A 13952-nucleotide genomic window follows, 5' to 3' on the forward strand; every position below is an offset into this window, starting at 1 on the left:
CGAATAACGTACATACGAACCTTATTCGTCTGACAATAACGATGTCGAAATCAATTCCAAGTCTTTTATGGCGGTGTAATTTATTGTCAAACAATGATTGTGAGGGTATTATCCCGTTTCTGTTGAGATTCAGTAGAAGTTCAATAGTTGTCAGGAATATAGTACTATTTAATGCAAGCAGTGGAGAGGGAGTTATTAAATTTGGATGCTTGCATTGTCTGTAAACTTCCGGAATAGCTTTGTCCTATAGAAACATGTCGAATATTCTGTGATGTTTTAGTGACACTAGACTGGTCTAGCACTGTGTGGAAAGTGCTAAAAGCTAGTTGGACTATAAGTGGAGAGAGCGCGTGCCTGCCTCATCTCACAGTTCATCTCACATTACATCAAGACCAGCTTTTGTGTGAAGATCACATTTCACCCTCGACTCCTGGCCAAGGCCTATCTCAGAAGCTTGACACTGTTGACTACTGTTGCGGCCAGGTGATCATTGTCATTTCCATTTCTCTCACATTTTAAACCGCCACTGAATATTGTACAACCACACTATCACATACTGCCATTGTAGTTGTTGTGCGGTGATGTATATTGATGTGTAAACCTAGTTTATTTTGTAATACAATTGTTCATGGTATACCATTTGTTGGTTGTTTGTTGTTTTCACACTAAATACGTTCACGTACTGATTTCGGGGTTAATTAACGGTTTCAATCCGGGAATGGACACGTAACACAAAAAAGAACTATCTGTCATTCAAAGTATTTCTTAATGTGCAAAAGGGTTGGGGGGTTTTATTATTGCAAAAATAAGAATTTTCATGATATTGGCTTGAACGTTATTTCTGCTTGGTTCGATATTATAGCAACACTTCTAGACAAAAACTGCGGACTATTCCATCTAAACGGCGCCGGGAAGTGCTTCTTCAGTCGGCACACATCGTTAACTTTCAAAGTGGCATTCGGCACATGACTAACGCCATAATTTATAGACGTCTTTCTCCACGTCAATACATTATCGTCACGACGAGCCACGAGAGTATGCTGCTTGAAAACATATCACTGTTGTGCAAAACATTACAGTCTCTTTAACGCTATAATATACGTGCAATTGGTGCCTTATACAACAAACAACGGTGCTGACGCCCATACAGTGGATGATAATGATGAATATGATGATGATGATCATGATGATGACAAAATAGATGTACAGTAAACTACGGTTATAACGAACTAAAAGGGACCACTAATTTTAGTTCGTTATAACCGTAGTTCGTTATAAGCATATATACAGCATAGTCGGGACAAAAAAGTAAGTTCGTTATATCCGTCAGTACGTTATAAGCGTGTTCGTTATAAACGTAGTTTACTGTACGTGCAATACATGATCCGATGAAATGAATTTGTGTCTGTAGATCTACTTAAAGCACCGTCGTAACATAATGCACGTGCATCACATACTCCAGCGAACTATATTATTTCCGATCTTACACAAGGCACAGCCATATACCATTTTGCACGAAATACAGGTGCAGCACAAATTCCGACGAAATGTATAATTTTTTCAAATTACTTCCAGCACAGCCATATAAACATATTACCACTGAATGAACGCTCGGTCATTTCGGAATGGTAGTTTATGCCAGGGCCAATATTTTTTTTTAAAACACTTTCCCCAAATATTAATTCTTTCTCATTTCTTAAAAAGGGCATAAAAGGAAAATGTATTAATTTATTTCGTCTTATCGTTTAATCCCCCTCTTTGCAGAGACACGGTTGAGCTTACTCGCGCATATATCATGAAATATATAATAGGCACCCTTGGGCATGCCAGAAACCTATGATTGTGGGTTCGAATCCCGGTTCGCCCCGATTATGTTTCTAGATTTGTCAGCACCAAACCCGTGCTTGTGGGTTTCACCAAAGTGGTAAACGTCTGAGACCTGCGTCACTTCGGGCTTTCCTCCCACATTAAGCTGACACGCCGCGATATAACTGGAATAATGTTAAAAGCGGCGTTAAACCCGACTCACTCACTCAACCCCCTAAAAGCATTCCCTTTAACCGGTAGTATTGTACGGAAATGCCTAATGCAATTAAGAAAATCCGCATGGTAAATATCGGAGGGTTGTATATCACAAAACATTATGCCAATACGCAGAGCGAAAGCTTTACAAACGCAGACATTGCATGCAGAGAAAGAACTTAGATCTTTGATTACGACAGAAAACAAAAGGACGAGGTTCCGTCTGATACTGTGTAATGCCGTGTTCGATTAGAACACCTGGTTCCTAGGTTAATTATTTGTAGACAGCTCACTTAACGATCATGTCAAATACTGAGCTATTCTAATGGACTTTTAAAGACATTTTGACAAATGTTCATATGGGGACACTTCACGTGAACAAATGTATCTCTCGTCAAAGACAATCGACTACTAATGGCGTCTCAGGCTGAGCCGAGCAGAGCAGCAAGGTTTTGCGTTTCATACCCAGACACCTTTAACGTCCCCGTCTTTGGTTCAAGCATCGATGGCGGCCGGGACATTCGTTTCCGGTTCGTCGTGGAACCGTCTTAATGGCGTGGATATATAGATGGTGCCTTGCCCTGACTCCACCCAGACAATTATAGGGTCGTTTCCTGTGCCCTGACAATGGTACCGTTGATGGACAGGCAGAGAGCCTTCCATTATCAGTTCGTCTGCTTTGATTACAGACAATGCGCTGCACCTTACCGTAACATTGTGAGGTGTTGATAACAACATTGAATGAAACAGTATGTAACTCATTTTAAATATTAACTGTTATGTGCGTATATAAAAGCGACAAAACCATTTCCATATTTATAAGAAATCCCTGCTCAAAGAAGAATTCTTTGACATTTTTTCACAAAAATATAATGAATTACTGCCAAATAATCATGATACCAAGTTTTCGCGAAAAGGCGAGCGTATCCTACCCACCGTCACAAACACACGCAAAGGCATGTCAGTTGTAAAGAATTATTAGAATGGGTTATAAATTAATTATAGAGCGGGGCCGCGATTTGCAAAGCGATCTCCCTATGAACATATTCTATCTTAACACAGTCTCAGTGCTCAGCTTGCTTTGTGAGACAGGGCCCTCGTATTACAGTGAGGAAGTGAATAGGGTTTTATGCCGCTTTTAGTAATATTCCTGTAAAATCACGGCGGGGGGGGGGGGGGGGGGGGGGGGGGCATAAGAGGGGCATTACCTAATTTCTAGGAGTGAGTGAGTGTGGTTTTACGCCGCTTTTAACAATATTCCAGCAATATCAAGGCGGGGGACACCAGAAATGGGCTTCACACATTGAACCCATGTCGGGAATCGAACCCCGAGTCTTCTGCGTGACGAGTGAACGCCTTAACCACTAGGCTAGGAAAATATGTCAGATATCCAAATTCCCAAATTCCCAAACATGTCATGGAACAACAGCCATGGCTAGACCAGTAGTACCAGGGATTTGCCTGTGATATACAAGACGAGTTCGAATCCCAAATTGCGTGTAGTGTGTATAGTCGATTCTCCGTGTCCCTCGTCCGCAATGGTTTGCACTCTAAAAGCGTAGTAAAACACAAATACAATTTTATCTGATAAAATATACAACAAATGGCCGGGACAAAAAAAAATTCGTTACATCCCCAGTTCGTTATAAGCGTGTTCGTCATAAACGTAGTTTACTTAACCTCCTTCCCGCGCTGGCGAGAAGCATGGATGGTCCATTGACAGGAATAACCTCTGGTACAATCCAAAAAGCTTCCGGAATTATAAACTGGGAAAAAACAATTTGTCCTAAAGTTTTACCCACAAAATCAAGTGATCACTGGTCATCCCTGTATTGAAAAATTATGTTGACATAAATTTGAATTTTAAATAAGAATTTCAAATAATCAGTGCCTCAACACAGATATGCTGTGGTAGAAATACCTTCACGAAGAAAACTTCTTCACTCGTGTACTAGTTCTAAGGGTACAGCTCCATCCATTGTTATGCAGAGTCACAAGATGAATGTACATTTTTCAGCCTCCGTTCCTACAGAGATAATGAGAATGCATTTCATACGGAAAACAAAGAAATAAAGAAACATATCCGCATCACAAAAAACTCCCTTAGTGCAAATAATTTGTTGGGATATTTCCATAGCAACATTAATGCCAATTATGGAATTTGACATCAGTGATAGGATATTTTTACATTTCTCATTTTTTCACCAGGGAAAAAACGCCGGCTCCACGGGATTACAATTATTCCCTTAAAAGAGAATCTGTCAAAGTCAACTTGGAGTCTGGCCCGAGTATTTGCTCGTGTTGACGCTATAGACCCGGACGTGTTCGGCGAGCCAAAAGATCGCTAGTTTTAAGTTAAAAGCATTCTGTAAATGGATGCGCGGCCAGGTAAAAAGCCTGTCAACTCACATCACCTTCGCTCGGATACCGGCCAGCGCTAATTGTAGTTTGACCAGGTGGTATCAAAACCTGAACTCAAAAAACATTATGTGATCTTTGCCAAAATACAAAGGATTGAACGGGAACAGGCTTACAAATGCATTTCTTTTTTAAAAAATGCGGAAAATGGTCTGATTTTTAATCATTTGTTAAAAGCAGGGGCATTATCTGGCAAAAAACGTATTTCTTGTTTCTTTTCATTACAGGATTAATAATAGGTCCGGAGGATGCGATGGTTTCGGTCGTTTAGTTTATGAAAATATGAAAAGATAAAAACGAATAAAGATCTTTCTTTAGGGGTTTATGTTCCGATAGAAACCTTTTGTAAATAATGTTTTAACATGCCTGTAGTTTATTTCAATAATTTGATTTAATTACACAGGTGAATTTGCAGAATCATTCATGACGAGCACGCTTCATGTTTCATTTGTGATTCAAAATGACAAATGATTTAAATCATAATTTTGATTTTCAGTGTTAATTTTGTATTCGTCTTTCATCTTTAAAATTAATATCGGTTCATGAATTTTGAAAAAAATGAAAATTATTGGGAATATCTTTAGCTGACCGATTCGTAATTATAATAATTTCGTTAAAAAAATGTTGTTATTTAGTTATATTTAATGTTTTCTTTCGTAAACAATTATTATAATATGGATGTGTGTGTGTGTGGGGGGGGGGGCGTTGGGATGAAGTTGGGGCATGACAAATGAAAGCAGGTGTGGGGGTGGGTGTCATGACAAATGATTTATTTTTTATGCATAAAACGTAATTATTGTTGTATTATTATTATTATTATTATTATTATTATTATTATTATTATTATTATTATTATTATTATCATTGTTATCATTATTATCATTATCATCATTATCTTTATTAAAATTATTGGTGTTGTTGTTGTCATCAGGAATATCATTATTAGAATCAGATTTTCATGAAACAAACAAAAAGCGGATTTACAATAACGACCTTCACCGATAAAGTAAATATACAACAAATAAACACAAAATGAAAGCAAACGTTCTCGCGTTCCATCCACATTTGTATTGGTAAGTGAACTCAGATAGTAAGAAGGAAAGTAACAATGTCGGTCTCACTGACAAGAAAACCACGCGGTATTCCGTTCACTACACAACGCTTTTGCCAGTGTTGACAGGAGCCTCTTGTTTGAAGGTTTCTGTTTCTTTGTCGGGTGATTAAGTTAGGAAAATAAACTGAGTCTCCTATTTCATTGTTTCTTCCGTTTAGGTGATCATTAAGACCGAGGGTGGGGGTAAGGTTCCTTGACAGTGGTTGAACCTTAGGGAGAGATGGGCATCTTGTGGCCATCAGTTTTCTCTGCAAGGAGTTGACGGGTTTCCAGAGAACACAAGAGCGAGTTTGGATGTGGTTGGGACGCGGGAACAGTGCCTTCCCGTCAACATTAATATGGTATACTTAACGTCAATCAATAACGCGGGATGGAAAGTATTGCGGGATGTTTCCATTCATAGAATTTATTAACTTTCCTTAATCAAAGCGCTCCATCCAAATTGTCATTGATCAATGCTGAAAATATTATTTGCATTTGTTAATTAGAAAATATTAACAGGCAGACAGGTGTGTCGCTGAGGAAAGAATTGTTTTGTTCGCATGTGCTGAGCCAATGCCGCTTATTCAATATACAAATGATTTGATTATTTTATTTATTGACAATTGTCATGTGCGACTTGAAATTAAACACCGAGCGTGATTGAAGGAATAGTTAAAGCATTAAATCCATTCTTTGAATCAAGGATAAACATGATGCCCGATGCAATTCCCTATTTTACTCGTACCATATGTTCCCGTGTTTCGTTGGGTGAACATTTGACTTGCCTTTGCATGTGTTTGTGACGGGTGTCACAATATGGTATCATGACTATTTCATAGTGATTCATAAACACATGATTATAATACAACCAGAATCGTAAAATGAACTCTCCCTTCAGTAGAGATTTCTTACGAATATGGAAATGATTATTTTCAAACGTAATACAAGTTTCTGAAACTCCAAAGACAGAGCCAGTCCATGTGACACGATAAAACAAAAACGACAGAAGCCACACAGCGAAACCTCGTCAATCCTGATACTGTTATTCCGAAAACCCGTCTTTCGAAAGATTAACGTTGGTAACGTCTACAAACAGAAAAGCAAAACCGATCTTTCGTTATCAGGAAATATGTTAATCCGATCGAAATCAGCAACGTCCTGATTGTTTGGTCTTTCCTGTAGTTTGCTTTTTCCTTAGTATAAACATGTTTAACATGGTCCTCGTGCGATTAGGTATGACATTATTAAACAAGATGCAAACCATCTTACAACATATTTATTATCATTAATTGGTTTAAACATATTTATGTTACATAAATGCGATCTGGATTGGTAAACAAGCAAAACAATGCTTACATGAATACCGCTCCAGGAAAAACAGATTACTGTTCATGTTGAATGTCGTGTATATGTACAGTACGTTAAATTAAGCTGTAACCATAAGCTAGAGCTAGCGGTGTCTGAGATAAAGGAATGCAATGTTACAATTTCAATATTACATCAATGTATTTAGACTAATATAACTACTTTTCGAATATTTTACTTTTAACACTTGAATCGTGAACTGATTAAAGGATTTCCATGTTGATTGCGTCACCAAATAATCATTTATTCGCCAGTATTCAGCAGGGTATTACCTTGTGTGTATAAATGCATAAACAATATTTTAGAAGTATTTAATATTATAGGTTCATGTGTTTCTCGTAAGACTTGAGGCTGGGCGTTGCCAGTTTTACCTGAGTTATTTTCATGATTATACACGCTGTAAATGCATAGTGTCAGACATTAAAAAGATATTTTACCTTCTTCTCTAGCATAATTCCCACTGACACAAATAAAGAAGGCGAAATAAAATGTCCTCTCACATGCCTTTAACGCATATTATTAGAGCATTAATGTGTTAAACTGCACCGCTTTGAACCCATAAATGAGCATATATTTGTCATCCATGAAAGTGTTTATGACATAATGTGATTTATTGCCCATAAGTGTACATTACAATTGTACAATATGAATAACGTCTTTTAGCAATCATGTGAAGAAGTATTAAGAAAAACAAACAAACAAACAAACTTACAGCTTCAGGGACAACAACGTCTGGCGTACTGCATACAGCGACGCTTCGCTGAGCATTCTTACACCGTTGTCATGCTGGAATGGATAACAGTGTAAGAATCTTCATCTTCAGCTGGGAGCGGTCGGGTAGCCTAGTGGTTGAAGCGTTCGCTCGTCACGCCGAAGACCCGGGTTCGATTCCCGACATGGGTACAATGTGTGAAGCCCATTTCTGGTTTCCCCCGCCGTGATATTGCTGGAATATTGCTAAAAGCGGCGTAAAACCACACTCACTCACTCACTCACTCATCTTCAGCTGCTGTTATCCATAAAGCTGTAAGTTCCATATTTACACCAACTTATAGAATGCCAATCAAACCGTTAACATGTATCAATACGGACATCAGGCTGTGTGTTCACACATCCTTGCGTTTATTAAATTGCCAGGAAATAAGCGTCGTGTAAGTCCTATATAAAACCACGATGATTGAATATTATTATTTTCGAAACCATTATTTTGCTATCACAAAGAATTGAAAGAAGTCATGTAATTATCATGACTAATGATTATGCAACAATCCTCATCGATAAACAGAAAAAAAAAACTGTTGATTTGAGATTAGTCCGAAATAAATATTTACCTTGCTGTGTCAATAAATGGTTACAAATGTGTTATAATCTGACATGCCCCGCAGAACCGTTATTCCGTTCTGACAAGTATTCTACAACCACAGCATGACGCGTAAGTCTCGACAGGAAGGGAGAGATTTTCTTAAGGTGCGAAAAAGGGAGACGCGAGCCCTAATGACATAGACAAGAAAACAATTATCTACCATTTATTGAAAATCATTCCCTGCAGATCCCATAGGTGCCAGGGAAAGGACACATGTTTTCACACGAGGGGGGTGGGGATAAGTGTCATCACCCTGTACAGGTGGTCGCCAGGGACCCCTCCCAACTCCCCCCTTCTTCACGATGTTTTGTTTTAGACGCTGCCGTAGCTAAGGGGGACTAAATTACCCCCATCAAAACATGTCAGGAGAATCCTACCAGGAGAGTGACCGGCCGAAGGATAAATCGAGGAATAATGACCACTCGGACATGTCTAGTGTGGGAATGGCGTTGATAAGACAGTGCCAGAACACATATGTGTACAGTAAAACATTGCTCTTGTCAAAAAGTTTATTATTTCAAGGCCAGTCATTACACATATGTATTACAAACGTGTTTAGCACATGTGCATTTACATTAATTCGCCACGAACTTTGAAAACGTTATGCAAATATTTTCCTAACATGAATGAAATACCTTCTGATTCCAAACAATGAATAGTTTTTTTATATATATTTTATTTCTTCATGTAATGCAAAAAAGGAAGATGTTCATGTACCCCTGGAATATTTTCTGCTGTTCACTTTGCACCCCTTTCTAACACTTTGCGTATTTGTTGTTTTACGCCACACTCAGCAATATTGCAGCTATATGACGGCGGTATTTAAATAATCGAGTCTGGGCCAAACAATCTAGTGATGTCACCTCCCGATCAATAAGTGGGTGGGGATCTATTGTAACCCGATGGAGATCAATTGTAATCCCCACAGCGTCATCAACACAGCGAAAGAAAGATAATTTGACAGACAGAATTAGCATAAACCGAAAGATGTGAAAGGAAAAATACTCGCCGTTAGCGATTTAATCTCTCTATTCAAAACACGGCGCTTATACGGAATGAAATAGTCATATATAAACACATCAGAGAACATTGCCGGACAGAGTATTGTCGTTTGACATGTACGTGCGTATGTCATGATTAATAATGGCGAATGTATTAATTTTCGGAATCTAAAAAATATGTGACATTTAGGTTAAAACAATTTATTGCAAATCATACCCCACACTAATTATGTTCTTACTGACTGCGTCCATATATCAAACATATTGGCGTCCTCGTGATTGCTGTGTAGGGTTCATGAATGTGACATTAACAGTAATAGCATCAGTGATGATTCAGAACTCACGTTAATGACCTCTTCAGTTGCTAGTGCTTACTTCTTCTAGACGATATCGAGAAACCTATCCTTGTTTTGGATCAAGTAATCATAGACTCCCCATAGATCAAGTTATCATAGACTCCCCATAGAGCATGTAATCATAGACTCCCCATAGAACAAGTAATCATAGACCCCCATAGAACAGGTAATCCTAGTCTCCCCATAGAGAAAGTAATCATAGACTCCCCATAGAACAAGTAATCATAGACTCCCCATAGAACAAGTAAGCATAGAGTCCCCATAGAACAATAGGAGAGAGAGGAGAGCGAGAGGGGAGATGGAGAGCGAGAGGGGAGATGGAGAGAGAGAGGAGATGGAGAGAGGGGGGAGATGGAGAGAGGAGATGAAGAGAGAGAGGAGATGGAGAGAGAGGGGAGATGGAGAGAGGAGATGGAGAGAGGGGGAGATGGAGGCAGAGGGGAGATGGAGAGAGAGGGGAGATTGAGAGGGGAGATGGAGAGAGAGGGGAGATGGAGAGAGGAGATGGAGAGAGAGGGGGGAGATGGAGAGAGAGGGAAGGGAAAAGAGTAAGTTGGACAGAGAGAAGATGGAAGGTGGACTCCCCATAGAAACTAAAAGATAGGGAGGGTGTACTTAATGTGATTCACAATCAGCTGGAGATTAGTTATTTACGTAAATGCCACACTCAATATACGAACGTAAATCCTTCCTTAAATACTACTACTGTTCTTGTCTAACCTAGCAAAATACATATCTAAGGCCTTAAAACACATTGATATGAAAGTCCAATAATGCATAATCATCTTGCTGTACATATTGCATATCGCAATATTCTTCTCGTCCTACACATGATTCTATATTATTTAATCAAACTTGAAGCGAACTTGAAGCTAGCTAGAATTGACACAAGTGTACCAAACAACACGAAATACAGACCTCCCTCTAAACACTTACACTTACTTGATACGGACGTTATATTTAGGTCACACTACTGGGTATTTGCGTGAATATCCTGGCTGCTTGTCGGAAGAAGCGACTATAGCTTCCGACATCCCTTTCAGCAATGCAAGAGTTAAGTCTAAATGGTGGCTATTAACGAAACAAAAGGGAAATGGTTATTCGATGGTGATGTATTTGATACAGGTATCATATTTATGTTTCTGAGACTGTTTTCAGTTTTCAGGTGTATACTTTTTGTGCCCGGCATTTTAGGGTTATTTTAATATTAATATTTGGCACTATTCTCAAACTGTTGTTTGTATTTTGTCAAAGTATAAAGTGTATGTCTCTGAACTATGGGAGGCACGGGTGGCCCAGTCGTCTAAGGCGCCGCGATTCGTTGTGCAGAGTTGCGTCCCTTGGGCACGCCAGAAACCTATGACTGTGGGTTCGAATCCCGATTCGCCCCGATTATGTTTCTAGGTTTGTCAGCACCAAACCCGTGCTTGTGGGTTTCACCGAAGTGGTAAACGTCTGAGACCTGCATCACTTCGGGCTTTCCTCCCACACTAAGCTGACACGCCGCGATATAACTGGAATACTGTTAAAAGCGGCGTTAAAACCAAACTCACCCACTCTGAACTATGATTTGTGGAGTGAATTGTATAAATAAAAGTCTGCCTGGAATTAACTTTTCAAAAGTAATTTTTGTTTTTGCAAATTTACATTCAGGCAAAAAAAGATATGTCGAAGAAAAAAACAGTTTGGTATATCCAATGTTGGTTCTTCACATGACCAACAATAGTAATGGCATCTCATTCGTTCGTTATAAGCGTAAATCCGCTCTTTAACACTTCTGTTATATACAAAGTGAGATATTCACAATAACTCTATTACCACTCTAAGCCCATCGTCAGTCCCGGACCCATGCTCGATTATCTAGCCTATCCCATCTCATTGGTATGATACACTGGATAATCGAGGGTGTACTCTGCCACACACTTACGGAACTCGTAGCGCTAAGGCCGCTTTGAGAAACTGGGCCAAGGGAATATGGTGCGTTCGGTATAACCGACTGTTCGTTATATACAATTTCGTGGGTATATGAACATGATTATATACATTAATATACACGTGCAGATGTCAACGCTCTGAAAATGTTTCATGGTTTGTCAGCGCCATACCCGAGATCCTGGGTTTTACCAAAGTGGTAAACGTGCATCCCTTCGGGTTTTCCTCAAACATTAAGATGACACGCCGTGATATAACTCAGTTATTGTTCAAAGCGGCGTTAAACCCAACTCCCTCACTCATGATAAGTGTATATAGTCTTCATGTACATGTACAAAAGTTAATATGTTGTATAAAATAGTTCAACAATAATTCAATTCTTCACTTTGACATCCGTGTACAATCGGGTCGATAATACTTTCATTAAAACTTCGCTTGAGATGAGGATGCAAACCTGGGTGATGATGATGGTGGATGACGCCGAGATAGGTTATGGCAAGTTCAAGTGAATCTAAACTACTCGCACTGCCTGTTGTCAAGCGGATTAATACTTCAAATGGATTAGGAATAAAGAAGACACGTTATTAAGCATACATATAATATGGATTAAAATATGAAAAGTAAAATAAATAACATTAAGGGTTTCCGTTAGAATGTTTACATATTTGAGATAAAAAAATAAAACACGTGTGTATTTTTACCATTATAAAAGAACTCTTCTCCTTTATGGCAGGAATATTGCCAATTCGGCATGAGATTAATCTCAATGGCTAAGAAAGTACCTTTGATCTTCATCATTGATCAATATGTTTATGTGTTGTTTGTGTTATAACGAAAGTAAACAAACAAGTGATGTACTGAGATTGGCGACAAGGACCGGGCGTATCATGCTGTGGGACAAGAATGTCACTTGTTAGCGTGACGTCGAATAATAAGCGTAATTACTGTTTCCTTTGAGCGACATAACGCTGTATAGTTGACCCGCCTTACCGCATATTGTTAGAAAAACATACACCCCAGCTGTGAATGCTACATACAATGAGAGATTAACACACCGGGGAACAACATCAGCAACCAACAAACAGGCAACTCCGTCTCACGTTCAAACTGTGAATATTGTTTACTTGTTTACCTGAAGCGATAATTCCACGATGCTCGCTATTTGTAGACGAAGTTTGTAACACGTCCGATCTTGCGTGAAAAAATGTGATAATTTTACGAATTTGTATCTCAAATTATGGGTAATTTGTAATGGATAATGCGCGACAATTTCACGCTTATTGTGCTTTTGAAAAGGTTAATTGCTTTTCAAGTCGAGGGATATTTGAATTGCAATTGTGGTAGATGTCGGTTATGTCTGGATTTGCTGGGCATGTATTCTCTATGTGTGTGAAGAATAAATGGGTCGGCAAAGAGCTTTGTAATAAAACATATTGTCTGAGGATGCGTTTCGAATATTATCATTTCGTCAAAACCACAAGTTTATTTGTTGTTTAACGCCGCAGTTTTATGAGAGCGGTTTGTGCATAAACGAGTGTGAATCAGACAATCCAGTGATTGGCATCATGTGCAACAGAATCACGCCGTTGGGATACGATGAACCGCTGTCAACCATGTAGCTGAACCTCACCACCTGTTTAGTTACCTCTTACGAACGGCATAGGTTGCTGGGGATGTTTTATTGTCAGGAATTCATGGAGATAAATTCCAAGAGATATACGATATGTAAGATATGATACGTATATAAGTATATAGATATGAGAGAGCGAGAGATGGAGAGCGGGGGAGGGAAAAGAGTAGGTTGGAGAGAGGCGATGAGAGAGAGAGAGATGGAGGGAGGAAAGACGAAAGACTGAGAGAGCGAGAGATGGAGAGAGAGGGGGAGGGAGAAGAGTAAGTTGGAGAGAGACGATGGAGAGAGAGGGGGAGGGAGGACGAAAGACAGAGAGTGAGAGATGGAGAGAGAGGGGATGGAGAAGAGTAAGTTGGAGAGAGACGATGGAGTGAGAGAAAGGAAGAGAGAAACACACATGGAGAGTGACAGGAGTGAAAAGAGAAAGTTGGAGAGAGACGATGGAGAGAGAGAGAGGAAGAGAGAATCACACATGGAGAGTGACAGGAGGGAAAAGAGAAAGTTGGAGACAGAGAGGAAAAGAGAAACTCACAGAGAGAGGAGAGAGAGAAAGAACGAGGGAGGAGAGGGAGAAGAGAAAGTAGTGGACATACAGAAGATGGAGAGAGAGACAGGCAGAGAGACAGAGAAGAGTGGTTATGTGAGAATATGAATGTATGGAGAGTGTTATGATAGAGTGTGTGAATATGCTTGATTGCGATTCTTTATGGCAAGGTATTTATGAACGGTCCGCGTGTTATGTTAGAGGGTATGTTCATGGTAGAGT

The 13952-nt window shown here is 39.3% G+C and overlaps 1 protein-coding gene across 1 annotated transcript; it reads left to right on the plus strand.

Annotated features, from left to right (window-relative positions):
* The first annotated feature begins 9972 nt into the window (after nucleotides 1-9972).
* LOC139448652 (octapeptide-repeat protein T2-like) lies at nucleotides 9973-13450 on the plus strand. Its single transcript, XM_071230212.1, has 2 exons — nucleotides 9973-10169; nucleotides 13309-13450. The coding sequence occupies exons 1-2, from the start codon at nucleotides 9973-9975 to the stop codon at nucleotides 13448-13450; spliced, it is 339 nt and encodes a 112-aa protein (XP_071086313.1).
* Nucleotides 13451-13952: the final 502 nt, after the last annotated feature.

Source organism: Haliotis cracherodii, unplaced genomic scaffold (assembly GCF_022045235.1).
Source record: "Haliotis cracherodii isolate W230 unplaced genomic scaffold, xgHalCrac1.p SCAF_7, whole genome shotgun sequence".
In the NCBI taxonomy this organism is placed as follows: Eukaryota; Metazoa; Mollusca; class Gastropoda; order Lepetellida; family Haliotidae; genus Haliotis; species Haliotis cracherodii.